The sequence below is a fragment of the Corvus moneduloides genome, chromosome 6 (assembly GCF_009650955.1).
Source record: "Corvus moneduloides isolate bCorMon1 chromosome 6, bCorMon1.pri, whole genome shotgun sequence".
In the NCBI taxonomy this organism is placed as follows: Eukaryota; Metazoa; Chordata; class Aves; order Passeriformes; family Corvidae; genus Corvus; species Corvus moneduloides.
Genome location: NC_045481.1, coordinates 40555832 through 40572394, shown reverse-complemented (window position 1 = coordinate 40572394; position 16563 = coordinate 40555832). Strand labels below are relative to the sequence as shown.

At 47.9% G+C, this 16563-nt stretch overlaps 1 protein-coding gene across 6 annotated transcripts in view; it reads left to right on the top strand.

Annotated features, from left to right (window-relative positions):
- PRDM11 (PR/SET domain 11) overlaps positions 1-16086 on the top strand; it is a 49362-nt gene extending 33276 nt beyond the window's left edge. For 3 of the 6 annotated variants that reach the window (XM_032113124.1, XM_032113123.1, XM_032113125.1), the window contains exons 6-8: positions 2087-2274; positions 5362-6012; positions 6850-16086. In XM_032113124.1, coding sequence (XP_031969015.1) covers positions 2087-2274; positions 5362-6012; positions 6850-9014 — 3004 coding nt within the window. In that variant the 3' untranslated portion in view covers positions 9015-16086. Of the gene's footprint in view, positions 1-2086; positions 2275-4166; positions 4597-5361; positions 6818-6849 lie in introns of those variants that run through there. The other 3 variants (XM_032113127.1, XM_032113126.1, XM_032113128.1) reach the window with 3 other exon arrangements.
- The last annotated feature ends 477 nt before the right edge of the window (positions 16087-16563 follow it).

The window sequence follows — 16563 nt, the reverse complement described above, 5'->3', positions numbered from 1 at the left end:
TCATAATAAAAGTGAGCCCTGGTGGGAATAGTTAATGAGGGTCTCCCCTTCCCATTTGAAGTTGTATTTTCTACATCTCACTGTCAAATGCAGTTTGCTGGAAATGCACCCGACCATCCTGCCACTGCTCCATGGATTCCTCGGTGCCACTGGCTGTGGACATACAGGTCATGTATGTTGTGTTAAGGATCTCAGAGTGACTTTAGGTTAGTAAAACTTCACAGGGGCAGCCTGATCCTGTCACTGCACTGCTGTGGACGGTGGGATGCAGAGCTGGGTCTCTCCTTAGCTGGTTCTAGGAAGCATCCTGACATTTTTCTTGGACTGGAGAGAGCATCCTCTTGGATCTCCTGTGCTCCTGTACTGCAGGGCATCAGGCTGACCGCAGCACACTGGTCTGTCTCAAGGGTTGTGTATCTCCTGGCTGGCTGAAGGCCTGATACACCTTTTGAGGAGCGATCACTAACACCCAAAAGCAACAGCCTGGCAGCTGTGTGCTACTGCAGGACCTTCCCACCACACTGGTCCAGGTCTCTCTTCTTTCTCAAATAAGTACATAAACTGGTACTTTAAAAGTTCCTTTGTTTTTTGATCAGAAGCAAATAAGGGTTAATAAAAGCCGATTTTAGCAGTACTAGAGTCTGCTGTTTAAATAATTACTGAAGATGGCAGAGAATCCTGGGTAGCACACATTAGGAAAAATACAACTGCTTGCAGGCACATGCACAGTCACTTAACATTAAAACCAGAATTGGTTGAGCCTCAGGCAGCCTGAGACACTGCCACTGCAGACTTGTTTTCTGTGTTTTGTGGGAAGTTCCACCAAGTTTGTGACCTTGTGTGTGTGGGTTAGTGTGATCACATACAGGTGGTCTTGTGTCTTTATCTGTCCATTCACATGGCTAGAGAAGGTAGAATATTCAAAAAATTTGACAGATTTCCTAAGCCAAGTACCTGTATATACATTAGGGAACTTGGGCCAGGACTAGCAGCAGCAGATGTCAGAGGAGCCATATGCTCCTCTGCAGCCTCCTTGCCTTTGTTGAGGTTGCTGCAGCAGGGAGTGCTGGATAACAGAGGCAAATGGCGTAAGAGGAGAAATAAGCTTTAGCTATGGACTGTTCAGGTCTGCTTTGGGGTCTGCGCATGCCATGACGGGGCCGCCTTCCTGGGTAAATGGTGTAAGCTCATGCTGGTGGCAGCTGGAACCAGTATTACCAAGCCTTTTTCGTGTCCTCTAGCGGGAACAAGAGGATTGTGAGAGCAAATAATATGACCCTAGTGATAGATCTCTGTCTTAGCAAGTTGCACAGAGGGCCAGTTGCTTGGAGTGGGAATAAATACGTTTCTTCTGAGCTGAAATGTAGCTGTTTTAAATCAGGAAAATAAATCCCACACCCTGAAAGTGATCCTTCTGTCAGCATTGCTAGGAGATCCCCACAATGTGGTGCTGGGGTTTCTAGTTGCAGAGCTGTATTGTATTTTTGTCACACCCTGCTGAACTCCAAAGTGCAAAACCTTCCAAGACTGGCATGTCCTTGGACAACCAGCACATACTCCCATGCACATTAGGTGCCCATGTTTCTGTCCTTTGAATCTCAATTCTGCTTGTCTGAGAGGAGAGAAGGAAGCAAATCTATTACCAACTAAAAAGGAAGGCATTGTTTTGGGGAAACAGACAGACAGAGGAACCCTGCCATATTCCAGATATTCCTGAGAACAAGGGAGGAAGCCCTGGGATGTGAAGTGATGGTGGGGAGTCCAGAAGTCCTTGTTTCTATCACTAGGCAAAGATATTTCTGCCTGGGAGAGTCTGTGTCACCCTTGCTGGCAGACATCCTTTCAGGCTGGATGTGCATTTTTGTCATCCTTTCCCCAGCAAGAAACAGCCCCAATGGCTTAGTGTTCCCTGGGTGTCCATGCTCGTCTGCACACCATTGCTTATAACTCCATGCTTTCCAGCCTGGCTTTGTTGATGGCTCTCTCTGAAGGCCATTCTGGCTTCTTCATGGTTGTCATTCTGATGAAAGGGGGAGCACAGGAGAGAAGTTTGTGCTTCACACCTGCCTTGTCTCCTCGCCCTCAGGTATGTCATCATCTCCCGGGAGGAGAGGGAGCAAAACCTGATGGCCTTTCAGCACAGCGAGAGGATTTACTTCCGTGCCTGCCGTGACATCCACCCTGGGGAGAAGCTGCGGGTCTGGTACAGTGACGACTACATGAAGCGGTTGCACAGTATGTCCCAGGAAACCATCAACAGAAATTTCACAAGTGGTGAGTCCCTTCCCTTTCCATCCTTTCTCCTGATCCCCTTGGGCTGCCCCACAGTTGGGCCAAGTGTGGTGGGTGAAGTAGGTTTTGCACAGGCTGTGTGAGGAGAGCTGCATTTCTAGAAGCAGAGCACCTCTGGGTGATAGCCCCCAGCTTTGCCTGGCATAGATGGACGGGTGTACAAGGAGAATAAGATAACCACAGTCACAGAGATCATGAAAGAAAGATTTGTGCTGTGATGTTTCATGCCACGTGTTGTGTTGTGCCATGTTGTGTGTGTGTGTGCTGCAAGGGCCTGATGCAACGCCCAGGGATCACAGAACGCCCCTGTCACAAGACTTTCTGGCCTGAAGATTACCAAGCTGATGATCCTACAAGACAGCATTAGGTTTCTCCTTTGAACATGCTGCGTTCTCTGGCTCCTGTGAGCAGCCTGTTTGAGGGAGCCCTGGCTGGTTTTGTGTGCATATGAAAGCGATTTCCTTGGTGTGTTTGTCCATTTTCCTCGTTTAATTTATCTCCTCTTTCTTCAGAAAGATAATTTGGGATCAGCGCGACATCAGCTAGAGACTCCTTAGTCTCACAACCTTAGAATGTGTGTACAACGTACAGGAGGCTTTGTTCTTGTCAGACTGATTCTTCCTTGGATAAAAATTGCTATCTAAAGAGTAGAAATGTTGAAACAAATGCAGCAGTCCTTTGGGCCCATGTATTGTCAGCAATATAGGAAGCTTTAGAGGAAAGCAAAAATTCTTAATGCATCTGTTCATCTGTACAATGCTGATACTTGAAGTTAATTAGGAATATTTCTTTCCAGGCTAGATGCAGAATGGCAGGGCCTCCGAGGGGCAGCCACACTAAATATAACTTTGTAATTACAATTCCTGAGTATATTATTACACAGCTGTTGTTGCTGCCTTGACTTGGTAAAAGGTGTCTCCTCTTCAGTTGTGGGGTTGACAAGATGTCTTGAAAAAGGTGGTTATCTCTATCACCTTAGGGTTGTTATGCACTTGCAGTGTTACATCTTGGTGGCTGTACTTGGGCAATTCCCACTTCTGAATTAACATGGGTATGGATTTGCTTTTTTATGTTAATGAACATCAGTGAGTGATTAGGTATAGGCTGCAGTGATTTTGCTGCAATGACATGCACACATTAGTCATCCAGATGGCTTAGTGCTTTCTGAAAGTACAGCAAGAGACAGTCTGTGCCCTTGGGGCACCAAGGCTATGAGCTATTGCCCTGCCATGCAGACATGCCTTTAGTCATGGTTTTTTGTGGTGTCATGGTTTGTGGGAGCTGCAACAGTAACTCACAGCCTGCTCTGTGCTACAAGCGGTGAAGATCTGCCTCAGGACTCTCCAGAACCTGCCACAGTTTAATGCACCCTCAGGTAGAAACTCATGTGGCTGCAGAGACCATTCCAGAAACCCCCTGACATCTCGGTGAGCTCATCCTGCTGCAAGCTGGGCTCAGCCTGCCTTCACAAAAGGGGCTCAGAGATGTTGCTAAAGCGGAGCATCACCTGGGCCAATGCTAGACTTGCAAGAGACATCGAAGCCTCAGCTGGGAGGGGACTGGGAGGTGGTCAGGAAGCAGCACAAAAATCTGTTGAGTCACTTTCTATTTAAAAGATTTTAAATCCCTGCAGATGAGTCTGTCAAATGAAGCCAAGTGGCACACTTTACTAACTCACAGAAAAATAACATGGTTCCTGGGTTTTGTTTCTGTTGATAGTTTCTGACCCGCCTCATCATTGGAGTTGAGACCAATAATATGAGGGATCGTCTTGTGATTTCTAGCTTTTCCATAGGGCTGAAGCACTCGGCTGGTTGGGGGAAAAATCACCGAGAAAGAAGAACCGGTTCTCTAAATCCCTACCTCTCACAGTAGTTGCTGTAGTCCATAACAGGGGAAATACTAAGAGAGAGACTGAAAGCTTTGTCTGTAGAAATTCTCGTCAATGTGTTGAAAATGAGATCCGTTGTTATGGATTCACTAAAGAAGGGGCTGGGTTTCCCAGCCAGCATCCCAACCCAATGCAAAATCCCATCCATTCAGGCCAGCCCTTTTTACAGTGCCTTACTCTAACTGTTTCGAGTCTTGCATCTTCTCTGCATTCTTAGCATTGCTCTCCTTAGAGAGGGAATGGTAGCTTTTGCTCCATAACTCTTATGAAAGCATGAATACACTTTAAGCAAACAAAACCAAAAATCAGCATAAAGCAGCGTCTTGTTTGGGAAGCCATCAATGCTTGAAGTTATTTACAAGATAGAAGAGTGATGGAAATTGAGCCAAACCTATCGTCTTTTGAATTTCCAGGTAAGGAAATCTGGCTATTCCCTTTATTTTAAGCAATTAATAATTTGTATGAGGTTGCTTTTAATATTTTTTTTTGATTACTGAATGGCCATACTCTCAGACTCCACCAGGACAAGCTAAATGTCCCATCCTTGGAGGGCATTCACCTGTTGTAGCTCAGTTGACAATGTGTACCTTAGGTTTTAAGTGTGCAAGTTGTTTTTACTCTTTTACTTTTGCATTTCTGGAGCAGCCTCCAAACTGAACGAGAGTAAAGGGGCTTGCAAACTTTGTGCCATGGCGTGCACAGGCTCTGGGGTTGTCATGAAATGGTGTAAATCTCTCGCTGCACTGCTGTATGCTTGATACCTTTTACCAAGTCAAAACAGGCACAGGACTTCCAGCCAGCCAAAACGGCACTTAGGCTCTGGGTATAGTTTCCACCATGATCAGTCATTCACCTCATAGTCCTCTTCCAACGCAGGTTGGTTATACCTTTAGGTTAAACAAGCTGCCTGTAGTTTCTCTTCTCTTTGAAGTGTGTGGGTTCTACTCTGCTGTGGCTACCCAGGACTGTCTCTGTTTTTGCAGACATGCCCATTAGCAGGGCTTCTCCTCTTGCAAGCCTCGGTTTCCACTGAGTTGTGTCAGTTCCCTGGCTTGTAACATAACATGCAGACCTGCAGGGATTCAGTCTGCCTTTTTGTTCTTTTTCGTTTGAGTTTTAGATTGAGGGATGTTGCTCGGTTCCCAGTGATAATCCCCACCCCTCATTTTCCATTCTAGGAGACAAAATGTTACAGAATGAAAAGTCAGAAAAGAACGTAGAAAATCAAGAGGATGCAAGGGCAGCACTCCAGTTCACCACCTTAAAGCAGGGGAAGAGCCCCTACAAGCGCAGCTGTGACGAGGGGGAATCCCACCCCCAAACAAAGAAAAAAAAGATTGACCTCATCTTCAAAGATGTCCTGGAGGCTTCTTTGGAGTCTGCCAAGTTTGAAGAGAACCAGTTAGCAACAAGTACACCACTTTCCCTCAGAAGAGCATCTAAATACCAAGCTGAAGACATCTTTGAGCAGTGTGGCAGTGCCATGCAGCACGGCTCCCTGAGCCTCAGCAGAAACCAGAGCGAGAGGGATTGGAAGGTCCCTCACAGTTCCTCTTTCATCTCAGCCAAGGAGATGAGCATCCTTGAAGACGAGGAAGAAGAGCCCCTGTCACTTAAAGCAGACAGCCCAACCGAGCTGTCACTGGCCTCTGCACAAGGCAACTCCCATGAAATCCCCACCACGTCCTTCTGCCCCAACTGTATCCGGCTGAAGAAGAAAATCCGGGAGCTGCAGGCTGAGTTAGACATGCTGAGATCTGGGAAGTTACCCGAGCCACCCATGTTACCACCCCAGGTACCCGAGCTCCAAGAGTTCTCAGACCCCACAGGTAAGCCTTGCCGAGTTAGAGCATTCTCCAAACCCTGCCTAAGGAGAGTAGTGAGATGCCTGTGTGCTGTGTACCCATATAAAGCATTTTGCCCTGAGTATTCAGGTGAACCTGTGGTTCCATGGAAGGTTCTTCGTGAGGTTTTTTGACTGGGTGGGCCAGGAGCTGATGCTGTGGGTACAGTGGAAAACACTGTCTGGGAAAGACTCTGTATGACAATTTGCTCTATTTGTTGCCATTGTAATTAATAATGCACTGCCAATAAAAAAGACATTCCATTGCAGACAGTTTGTTTGCTGTATTTTTGATGCATTCTCTTTCAGCGGAAGCCCCTCCACAATGCCTCACATGCTACCAAGAAAGTATGAATGACTCTGTGGTAACGCTGAAATGTGCTCTCTTTGTGTATGAAATTATGTCCTGCTGTGTCCCTTGTTGGAGATCTCTCTCTGTTTCCTTCACTGCCTTAACACAACCACGTGTCCCTTTCTGAAGATACATTTCATTTCCTCCAGGAACATGCTCTTAAGCAGCCAGGAGCCTTCAGTAAAAGGAATATTTGGGTCACACAGTGTACTGTTCAAGTGGCCAGGATGTAATGTCCTTTCTTTCTGTTCAGTGTGGCATGTTGGAGACAAAGACTTTATGCAGAAATATTGATTTCTTTTCCTTTCAAAGTCGTGATTCAAATTCTATCCATAATGTCTTGTGGGCAGGAGAGGAGAGGTTGTGGTCAGCTCTTTGGGCAATGCTCTACTGTCACCAGTAGGATGATTCTCTAGCTCAGCAACTTCGTAAATACCATATTTTTTTCCTTTTTTCTGTTTTTTGATACAGCTTCAGAAAGCATCATCTCAGTTCCCACCATCATGGAGGACGATGACCAAGAGGTGGATTCTGCTGATGAATCGGTTTCCAATGACATGATTGCTGCTACAGATGAGCCTTCCAAGATGTCTTCTGCGACAGGCCGGAGGATACGGCGGTTCAAGCAAGAGTGGCTTAAAAAGTTTTGGTTTCTGCGGTACTCCCCAACATTGAATGAGATGTGGTGCCACGTCTGTAGGCAGTACACAGTGCAATCCTCACGGACTTCAGCCTTCATCATTGGCTCTAAGCAGTTCAAGATACATACGATAAAGCTTCACAGCCAGAGCAACCTCCACAAGAAGTGCCTGCAGCTTTACAAGCTCAGGATGCACCCAGAGAAGACAGAAGAGATGTGCCGAAATATGACCCTGCTCTTCAATACAGCCTACCACCTGGCCCTGGAGGGCAGGCCCTACTATGACTTTCGGCCTCTGGCAGAACTACTGAGGAAGTGTGAGCTCAAGGTGGTGGATCAGTACATGAATGAAGGAGACTGCCAGATCTTAATTCACCATATAGCCCGGGCTCTCCGAGAGGACCTGGTTGAACGCATCCGTCAGTCTCCCTTCCTCAGCATCATTCTGGATGGGCAGAGTGATGACTTGCTTGCAGATACGGTTGCGGTCTATGTGCAGTACACGAGCAGCGATGGGCCTCCAGCAACTGAATTCCTGTCTCTTCAGGAACTGGGCTTTTCTACAACAGACAGTTACCTCCAAGCATTAGATCGGGCTTTTTCCAGCCTGGGAATACGATTGCAGGATGAGAAGCCAACTATTGGCTTGGGAGTTGATGGTGCTAACATTACCGCCAGCCTGAGAGCCAACTTGTTCATGACAATCAGAAAGACGTTGCCCTGGCTTCTCTGCCTTCCCTTTATGGTGCACAGGCCCCACTTGGAAATTTTGGATGCCATCAGTGGGAAGGAACTACCATGTCTGGAGGAGCTCGAAAACAATTTGAAGCAACTGCTCAGTTTCTATCGTTATTCTCCCCGCCTCATGTGCGAGTTAAGGGTCACTGCTGCCACTCTGTGTGAGGAGACCGAGTTCCTGGGGGACATTCGAGCAGTGAAGTGGATCATTGGGGAGCAGAATGTGCTCAACGCTCTCATCAAGGATTACCTTGAGGTTGTGGCCCATCTCAAAGATGTCAGTGGCCAGACCCAAAGGGCAGATGCTTCTGCCATTGCCTTGGCCCTCCTGCAGTTCCTGATGGACTACCAGTCGATTAAACTCATCTACTTCCTGCTGGATGTGATTGCTGTGCTTTCACGCCTTGCCTATGTCTTCCAAGGGGAGTACCTTCTTGTGTCACAGGTGGACGATAAGATAGAGGAGGCCATCCAGGAGATCAGCCGGCTAGCAGACTCCCCTGGGGAGTACTTGCAGGAATTTGAGGAAAACTTCCGTGAAAGCTTTAATGGCATTGCTGTGAAAAATCTACGGGTGGCTGAAGCCAAATTCCAGTCGATCAGAGAAAAGATCTGCCAGAAGACCCAGGTGATCCTAGCCCAAAGGTTCGATTCCCGCAGCCGGACATTTGTGAAGGCCTGTCAGGTATTTGACCTTGCAGCTTGGCCCAGAAGCACTGATGAGCTCATGAGCTATGGGAAGGAGGATATGGTACAAATATTTGAACACCTGGAGACAGTTCCATCATTTTCCAGAGAGGTTTGCAGAGAGGGGATGGACACCCGAGGGAGTCTGCTGATGGAGTGGCGAGAACTCAAGGTGGATTATTATACCAAAAATGGTTTTAAAGACTTGCTCAGTCACATTTGTAAATACAAACAGAGATTTCCCCTCCTAAATAAAATAGTTCAGATCCTCAAAGTCCTTCCCACCTCTTCGGCCTGCTGTGAGAAGGGGCGCACCGCCCTGCAGAGAGTGCGCAAGAACAACCGCTCTCGGCTCACGCTGGAGCAACTCAGTGACCTGTTGACGATTGCTGTTAACGGGCCGCCCATTGCCAACTTTGATTGCAAAAGGGCACTCGATAGCTGGTTTGAGGAGAAGTCAGGCAATAGTTACGCGCTCTCAGCTGAAATGCTGAGCAGGATGTCATCTCTTGACCAGAAGCCAATGTTGCAGAGCATGGACCATGGCTCTGAGTTTTACCCTGATATTTAGGAAGGAATGCCTCAGATCAGATAATTTTTTTAAACTATACTCTAAACTTTGATATATTATATAAAAAATATATATTATCTATATTAAGGAAAAACCCACACTGAAAATTTAAAAGTTAAGACGATGTGCGTCTGATAGAAGCTAAGCAGAATTTTAAAGATTGAGACAATGTTTAGACATTAACTGGTGTCTCCAACCATGGCAGCTGCAATGTAGGTGGCAACATTTCATTCTTTAGAAGCATGTGCTGGGGCCATACTCTACATGTTCAAACCCAACAACCTATAAGCTAGACAACGGGTCTTTTGTCAGCCTCATCCTCCCGGCAGTTTCCTTTGTATGTGTGTTGTCGTTTGCTGGGTTGTTTTTTGTTTTGTTTTGGGGTTGCTTGTTTGTTTGTTTGTTTGTTTTCCCCTCAGTTTCAATCTCTGCCTCTCTTTCCATTGTTCAGCCCAGTTATTGAGCCATTTGAGCCTTTTGTTGGCAACCATCAGATTTCTGATTTCCAACAGAGCATCCTGCATGTTTATGTTGCCCCCAGCTCCACCCAGTTCTCTTCAGCTGAGTGGAAGCTTTCTTCACTCAAGAGATTACTGACAGGAGAGAAGGGCTGGGGGCATGATTTTGGGTTTTTATTCTGATTTAGAAACAAATGCCTCCACTAAACTGTGATACTGCTATCTCAGTTCTCCCTACCTTTGGGCTGTAGAGTAATACTTGGCTTTCAGCTCCTTTTATGATAACCATAGTACCGGTCTATCATACGTATGTTATAACATGATGTCATGTGCAGACTATAAAATAGCAAAATAGAGAAGGCAGGGGGAAATTTTTGCATTTATATTTTTATATTGTATGAGATAAATATATATATATATATACAACTATTCATTCAAAACCAGGGCTGCTGTGGAAGCTAGACAGCCAATGAGTCAAGAGCCACCTCTGGGCGGAGATTCAAAGGCTTAAAAAATTATATTCTAATTTACATTATTTATACTATGTCTTTATAATCCTAGATTGTTGTGGGGTTTTTGTTTTGTTTTGTTTTGTTTTGTTTGGAATGACTGAAAGAAAAACCTGCTGCAGTTTGGTGGCAGGAGCTATCAATGCAAGATTATCTTGGATTATATTCATGTGTGATGTCCTACAAAGGTTCACTTATTCTCTTGTGACCAAGGTAACATGTTCCACAGCACAGCAGACTGATGACAGCAGGAAGAAGGGATGTTCTGCTTCTTCCTGCGACATATTTCTTCCTTTCTTGAAGGAATGCAGAGTCCAGCTGAAATGTGAATGGGGGACTTGCACCTTCCATCACAAAGAGATTGTTTTGTGGGCTTGGGGCTCTTCTTTGTTTTATTCTTTTAAAGTAAACAAGCTCCAGGCATCCACACAATATCACTTCAGGTTAGAAAAGAGAAAAAAACTCACAAAAAAAACCCCAACTAACCAACCAAAAAAAACACCACACAAACAAAAAAGGTGCAAAAACTCCACAGATGCTAGTGCCTTGCCCTGCTGATGTGGCATGGACAGCACCAACCTGACCAGACCATCGTGGGAGTGAGATGTGTTGACCAAAAGGTGTCCAAGCCAACATGTTCTCACTTCCCAGAGGGATGAGCTTTGTGCCAAGCTGTGTTGTTTGGAAACATGATGGTGGTATCAGCAACACTGAACCTTTCCTTTCTCCTGTTACCCCCCTGCCCTTGGTCTTGGTGCTAAGATATCTCTAGAACCATTGCTGCTAGTTGATAGCTTTTCATTTATATAAAAATATATATATATATATATATATAATATTATTTTATTTTTTAAACTTTTTTGTTTGTTTTCAATGGAGATGTAGCATGTTTGGAACCGATCTCTCTCTGAGTCACTTTCACTGCCAGGGTTCACGCACTGTCTTCCCCAGGAAAACACACACTTCTACCTAGGTCTCACTCACCTCCTGCTAACCCCTTTGCCTTCAGCAGAACTTCACAGCCAGCACTGGCAGAGGTGTGCAGCCCAGCCACTACGGACTGATTCAGCTTTCACACCCCACAGGAACAGCTAGACTGGTGTTGGTCAGGGTTTTGGAAGTGTTTTCCTCTGTCCCTGTGAGACTGAGGAGGGACTGAGCCCACCCAAAGCACGAGGGGTGGCCTGTCCTCGTGTCCTGACACGCCCCTTTGCTGTAAAACGGGGCCCTTCAGTCAGACGGTCCGAGCAGAGCAGAGCGGACCCTGTGAATTTAGCAGTGAGGGCTGGTCAGCACCCTCTGTAGCACTTACCCCTTGCCTTACCTCTGACAGCACTGCAGCCTGAGGCTGGCTCAGGCAGGAGAGGGCACCTGCGCCAGGGCCACCCACCTGCTGCCAAACTGCCGCCAGGGGTGCAGGCACTGGGTGCTCTTCCTCATGGTCCTCATGGGAATGTCACAAGTTAGGTCAGGGCATCACACAGTTGCAACACAGGGCATTGATATGACACACCTAGAAAGCATTCATGTTTTCTTGTATTTCCTTAGAAACGATGTGATCAAATTGATGCATTCATCCAGAGGAGTAAAAATTAAACTGGAAACCCTCTGCCAGCTGTGCAGACTTGGGTGGTTGTTTGCCTGACCATGAAGTAGGGACCTCTATACACAAGGTGCTCGTAGCTCCCCAGGCCTGGTGCATTGGCTTTGCTCAGGGTGCTGCCACAAAGCTCATGGAGCTACTGCTGCCAGGGAGGTGGCAGGCTTCCTCCCTTTTTAAAACTTGAGGAGATGTAAAAAGATAAAAAAGAGAAAAATTGCTGCTCCATTAGTTTCTGACTGAAGATGGGCAAGGTGAACATAGATCATAGAATCCATAGAAATCCATAGCTCTTCGTGGGTGGAGGGGAAAAATCACCTGCCTTTCTGTTTGCAGTAGCAAAAGCTCCTTGGCACAGAGGCCCATCAAAGTGCCTGGCCCACATGGAGGGAAGGAACATTTGGGGACAGTCTCCAGACACCTTTGGAGAGAGGAATGCTCCCCCAGGGATTGTGCTGAGCAGCCCGAGATGCCTGTTTACAACTCCTGATCCAAGCCTCCTAACTTTTGCCACTGGGGAGGAAATGGCAAGGTAAGAGCTGCCAGAGGCCTGTTCAGAAATTATTTTTCCAATTTGTCACTCCTTCCCTTTGGTTCTTGCAAATCCTGCTCTCATCAGTGACACCTTTCACTGGCAGCTCTTATTTCTAATAGCATAGTGAAATGTGCAGCATGTGGTGGTTTTTCTCTGGCAGCCAGCTGACGCAGGCAGAGCAGTTGTTTCTTTAGCAAGTGTTTGCAAAGGTGATTCCCTGCCACTGGATGTTGTGGATATCCGTGATGGGAAAGGTCAGAGACCCCTTACATTGGTGATGGAGGTAGACAAGAGCTTGGCAGAGGAGCTAGCCCGGCCCAGCCCATCCCAGCTCCTCCAACACAATTCCCTGTTACCCGCACATCAGAAAATAAACCTGGCCTTTGTCCTAAGGTAATGCAGGTGCTTTGCAAGCTTTCCCTCCAGCTTTACCTGCCTATCTCAGATCTGTAGCTCTTACTTTCATGGATAGTCTGTGGAAACATGACTACCAGCATAGACAAGATAGGGAGGAGGGAGGAATACCAATGCAAAGCACCCCTGGCTTCCCAGGGCTCCCCAACCTTTCCCAGAAGCAGGTGCATTTCTGTTTGCCTGGGCCCAGCCTGGTGGCAGTGAGGCCAGGAGGCAACACCAGGCATGGGGAGGGCTCAGCGGGGTGCTGAGGGAGGCCTCTGTGGCTCCAAGATTGCCATGTGTTTGGTTTAATCAATGCCTCTCCTGCTGTGCCGAGAGAGTGAGAGGAGTTGTTTTGAACGTGTTGCTCACAGCATCTTGAACTGGTTAGGCTGCAAAGACAGAGGGTTCCGTTTCTCTCTAATGAGCTCTTTATTGTCTCCTTCCCCTGCGTCTTAGCTATGGCATCTGACTGTGAATAATGCACACTTCTCCAGACCCTCGGGTTTGTATTTCTAGCCCATGGGATTTTTGGTTGCCAATTTCCCTTCCCCACTTTTTGCTCAGGCTCCTTGCCTCTTTTACCCTGCTGTGAAGCAGAAATCTGTGAAGCACATTTAGACATGTCCTTCTGCAGAGCTCACCGGTGTCCGCAGGGGTCCGGCCCCTCCGGCCACGAGACCGACCTCAGCAGGGATAATCCTCACAAGAGACCAAAGCTCTTCCCATACCAGCAAAAGCACACAGAAGTTATGGGGGCTGTGAGGGGACACGGTGGGCAGGGTCCTCATGTGTTGTCTGCCTTGGGACTTGAGCCAGCTGCAGTGATGTCCCCCATGCTGATCAAGCTTTTGCTGGTATGACTGTTCAGACATGATTCAGGCTCGGTCCATCTCTTTCTCACAGCACAAACTCAACCAGATGGCCCGCGGGGTCTTTGGAGTCCCCCTCCTTTCTTATCTCATGAGGATTGCTGTTTGTTTGACCAATGCCCAGACAGCTGGCTTGCAAATAAGCAGCAACAGCCTCTGCTTTCGCAGATTCCCCTCTCAGCCCTGTCAAAAGAGGTCTTAAAAGCAGAGAAATGGTACGTTAATCCCCCAGCCATTGTATCCAATGCAGTAATGCCTATGCAATTCCTGTCTCCCTTGGAGACACGTATGATGTGTGTGCATGTAAGCTAGTGTATGTATACAGTACATACGCATATGGTCTATATATTGTATATACGCACATCCCAGTACATATACACACAGTAAAAAAGATTAAAATCACATGCTTATATATCTATAAATGAAATCCTATATATTTATATATTTCTATGTTTTCAATAGATATAAAGATATAATATAGAGATAGACTCAACCACCCTTGTGTAAGGCTGGCCCTGTGTTCTAGCACAAGGCACGTAACACTGAAGACTTTGGACTTTGGGATGGTTTTAGCCATACACTGAGGCCTGCATTTACATGTGTAGCACTCTATGGAGAGGGGCTTGGCTGTGTTTAGGGCAAGGGTTTCCTTGTTGGTATGTTAACCAAGTGATAAATAAGGTTTATTTAATAGGGGAATGTCTTGGCAAGGGAAAATGCTTGAGTGTCCTTCTCCCAAGAAAGCCTCTTGCTGAGGTCCTGTGTGTTCGCACTTGGACGGATACATATCCCACCCTCATATGCACTTTTGTCTCTCTGCATGGATGCGGTTGGCAACTGCGGGCACTGGCACCGTGGAGACGTGGCTTTTTGCTGTTCTGCCTGGCGTTCCTCGGCAGTCGCCGGCACACTGCCAGGGAGACCCTGTGCTGGCCGGCACTCACGGCACCAGCGAGAGCGTGGGTGCGCTCGCGGGCATCGGTCAGCGACACAGCCGTGGCACTGCAGTAAAGGCAGCAGGAGAGCCAGGGCGGTACTGAGTGCAGGAAGGGTTACAGCCATGCAGTTGGAGACAGCAGGGATGGTGTATGGAGCTGGAACAGTAGAAACGAGAAGGAACCGTGAAGTCGGAGTGATAAGGATGAGAGCATGCGATCCCCATTGGGAAGGCGCATTCTGCTCTGTTGGGTCAGGCTGGCCGCTGTTCTGCTGCAGGAGCCACTCCGCTCCCTCAGGTCTCACAGCTGCTCCTCAGCCCGTGAGCAGCCTGCCTGGCCAGGGGCCCAGGGAGGCTTTCTGGAGGAAAGGAAATTATGTGATTGTATGGAAGACATGGTCAGTGTCGCATGTGTGCCTTTGGGCCTCAGCATACAGCATTCAGACCTTGCCAGGCTGAAGCATCGAAGGGTGCAGCCCTCTTACCCTGCCCATGCAAAGAGACACCTGTTTTCCCATGCCCAGCATTTCTGTGCTGGGATGGGGGTGGATCTGGGCAGTGCATCAGCCCTCCCTGAGTATCTGCTGATGCCTGTGGGATGGACAGCTGTCTCATCCCTCCATCCCTCCCTTCGCACAGCCATTCGTAGGACACTGGCCCTGCTGCATCCTGAAGCCTTTGGCTGACACCTGAGAGGACCGGAGAGGTGCCTCTGGCCGGTCTGGCAGCAGGTGGTCAGTCAGCGAGCTGCTTCCCCACAAGGGTTGGAGGGAAAGCGTGGAGGTTTGCCTTTGCAGCTCTGCGCCAGGCCTGGCAACCGCTGCACTCCTTGCCGTTTGTTTTATTTGTTGGCTTCGGTCGGGAGGAGGGTGAGTTGTAATTCCAACATCCGAATGGCTTGTTACACTGGTATTGCACGAGCAGACGCTGTGCAAGCTGCCCCCAAGCCCTGTCACACACCTCAGTGCCCTCTCCCAGGCCTCTCTCCTCCACACAACTGGTAATCCACCTCAGCCGCCCCTGCCCGGCGGCGGCTCCCCGCTCTGCCGCAGCCCCTCAGCCGCGCAGCGCCGGCGGGGAGCTCTCGGCACCTGTTCCTCACAAACCTCAGAGACAGTTTTCTCACTCCCAGCCCCTCCTTCCGATGCCACTGACACTCGCATGCGCCCAGCCCACGGCCTCACCTCCCACCCACCCTGCTGGTGGTGCTGCCGCCCGGCGAGGGGCTCCCATGCACTGCACCTCATGTCGAATAAGCTCGCTGGGCTACACGGGGAAACCATGTCTCATATGCTGTAATGTCCCATATGCTACAGGAGGGCTACGGAGTTTTCTGCCAGTCATGGCATCCTCATAAACTCACCCGACAGTTAGCAAAAAGGCATTTCTACTTCCAGAAAACGAGGTTTTGTCTCAAACCTCTCCGTGTCCACATCCAAGCACAGCCCTACTGAACTGTTTCAAGTGATCTCTCACCCACCCACCCACCCACTCACTCACCACACACACTTATGAAATGAGAGAAAAATATCTAGACGTCTATTACTACATATGTATTAATATGTTAATATCACTCTTTTGGAGACATTAAAATGTTATTACTTTACAGACTATGCTTTATAGTACCTGTGTGAAAGGACCTAGGACACTGGATACGAATAGAGCTATGTTGATATATCATAGTATGTACACGAGAACTTTCCTTTTGTCATATTATCCTTGTAATGTAAAATGATTGTTAATAAAAAAAAAACATTTAAATTTATCAAGTTGGGTTGCTAATTCTTTAAATTGTTCTTGGAGGTTAATGTCATTTTCCCAGACCAAGGGCATCTAAGGTGATGCACTCCCGTTTCCCCCAGCCCAGGACTGTAAGGAGCAGATCCAATGCTGATTAATCCAGAAGGATCAGTTGCAGCCCCCTGAGATGCTGGTAGTTCTCCCTCCTGAGTGACTGGCTTCCTGATGTGCTGAGTGTCACTGCAGCCCCTCGACGTCCGCCCCTTGGTGAGCAAGTCCAGCATGTCCTGTGATGGAGCTGCATCCTTTCCCCATGGGCTGGGTTATCCCGGTGCTGTGCCAAGGCTGCAGCAGGCACTCCAGGAGCTGCCACCTCCCAGCAGCCCAGGGCTGCTCTGGGTCAGTGCTGGCGCAGCTGCGTCAGCACATGCTATTTTTGGGTAGGGATGCAGAGTGGGTGCCCTTGAGGCTCTGTGCTCCCTTTCTAGTCAGGTACAGTGCT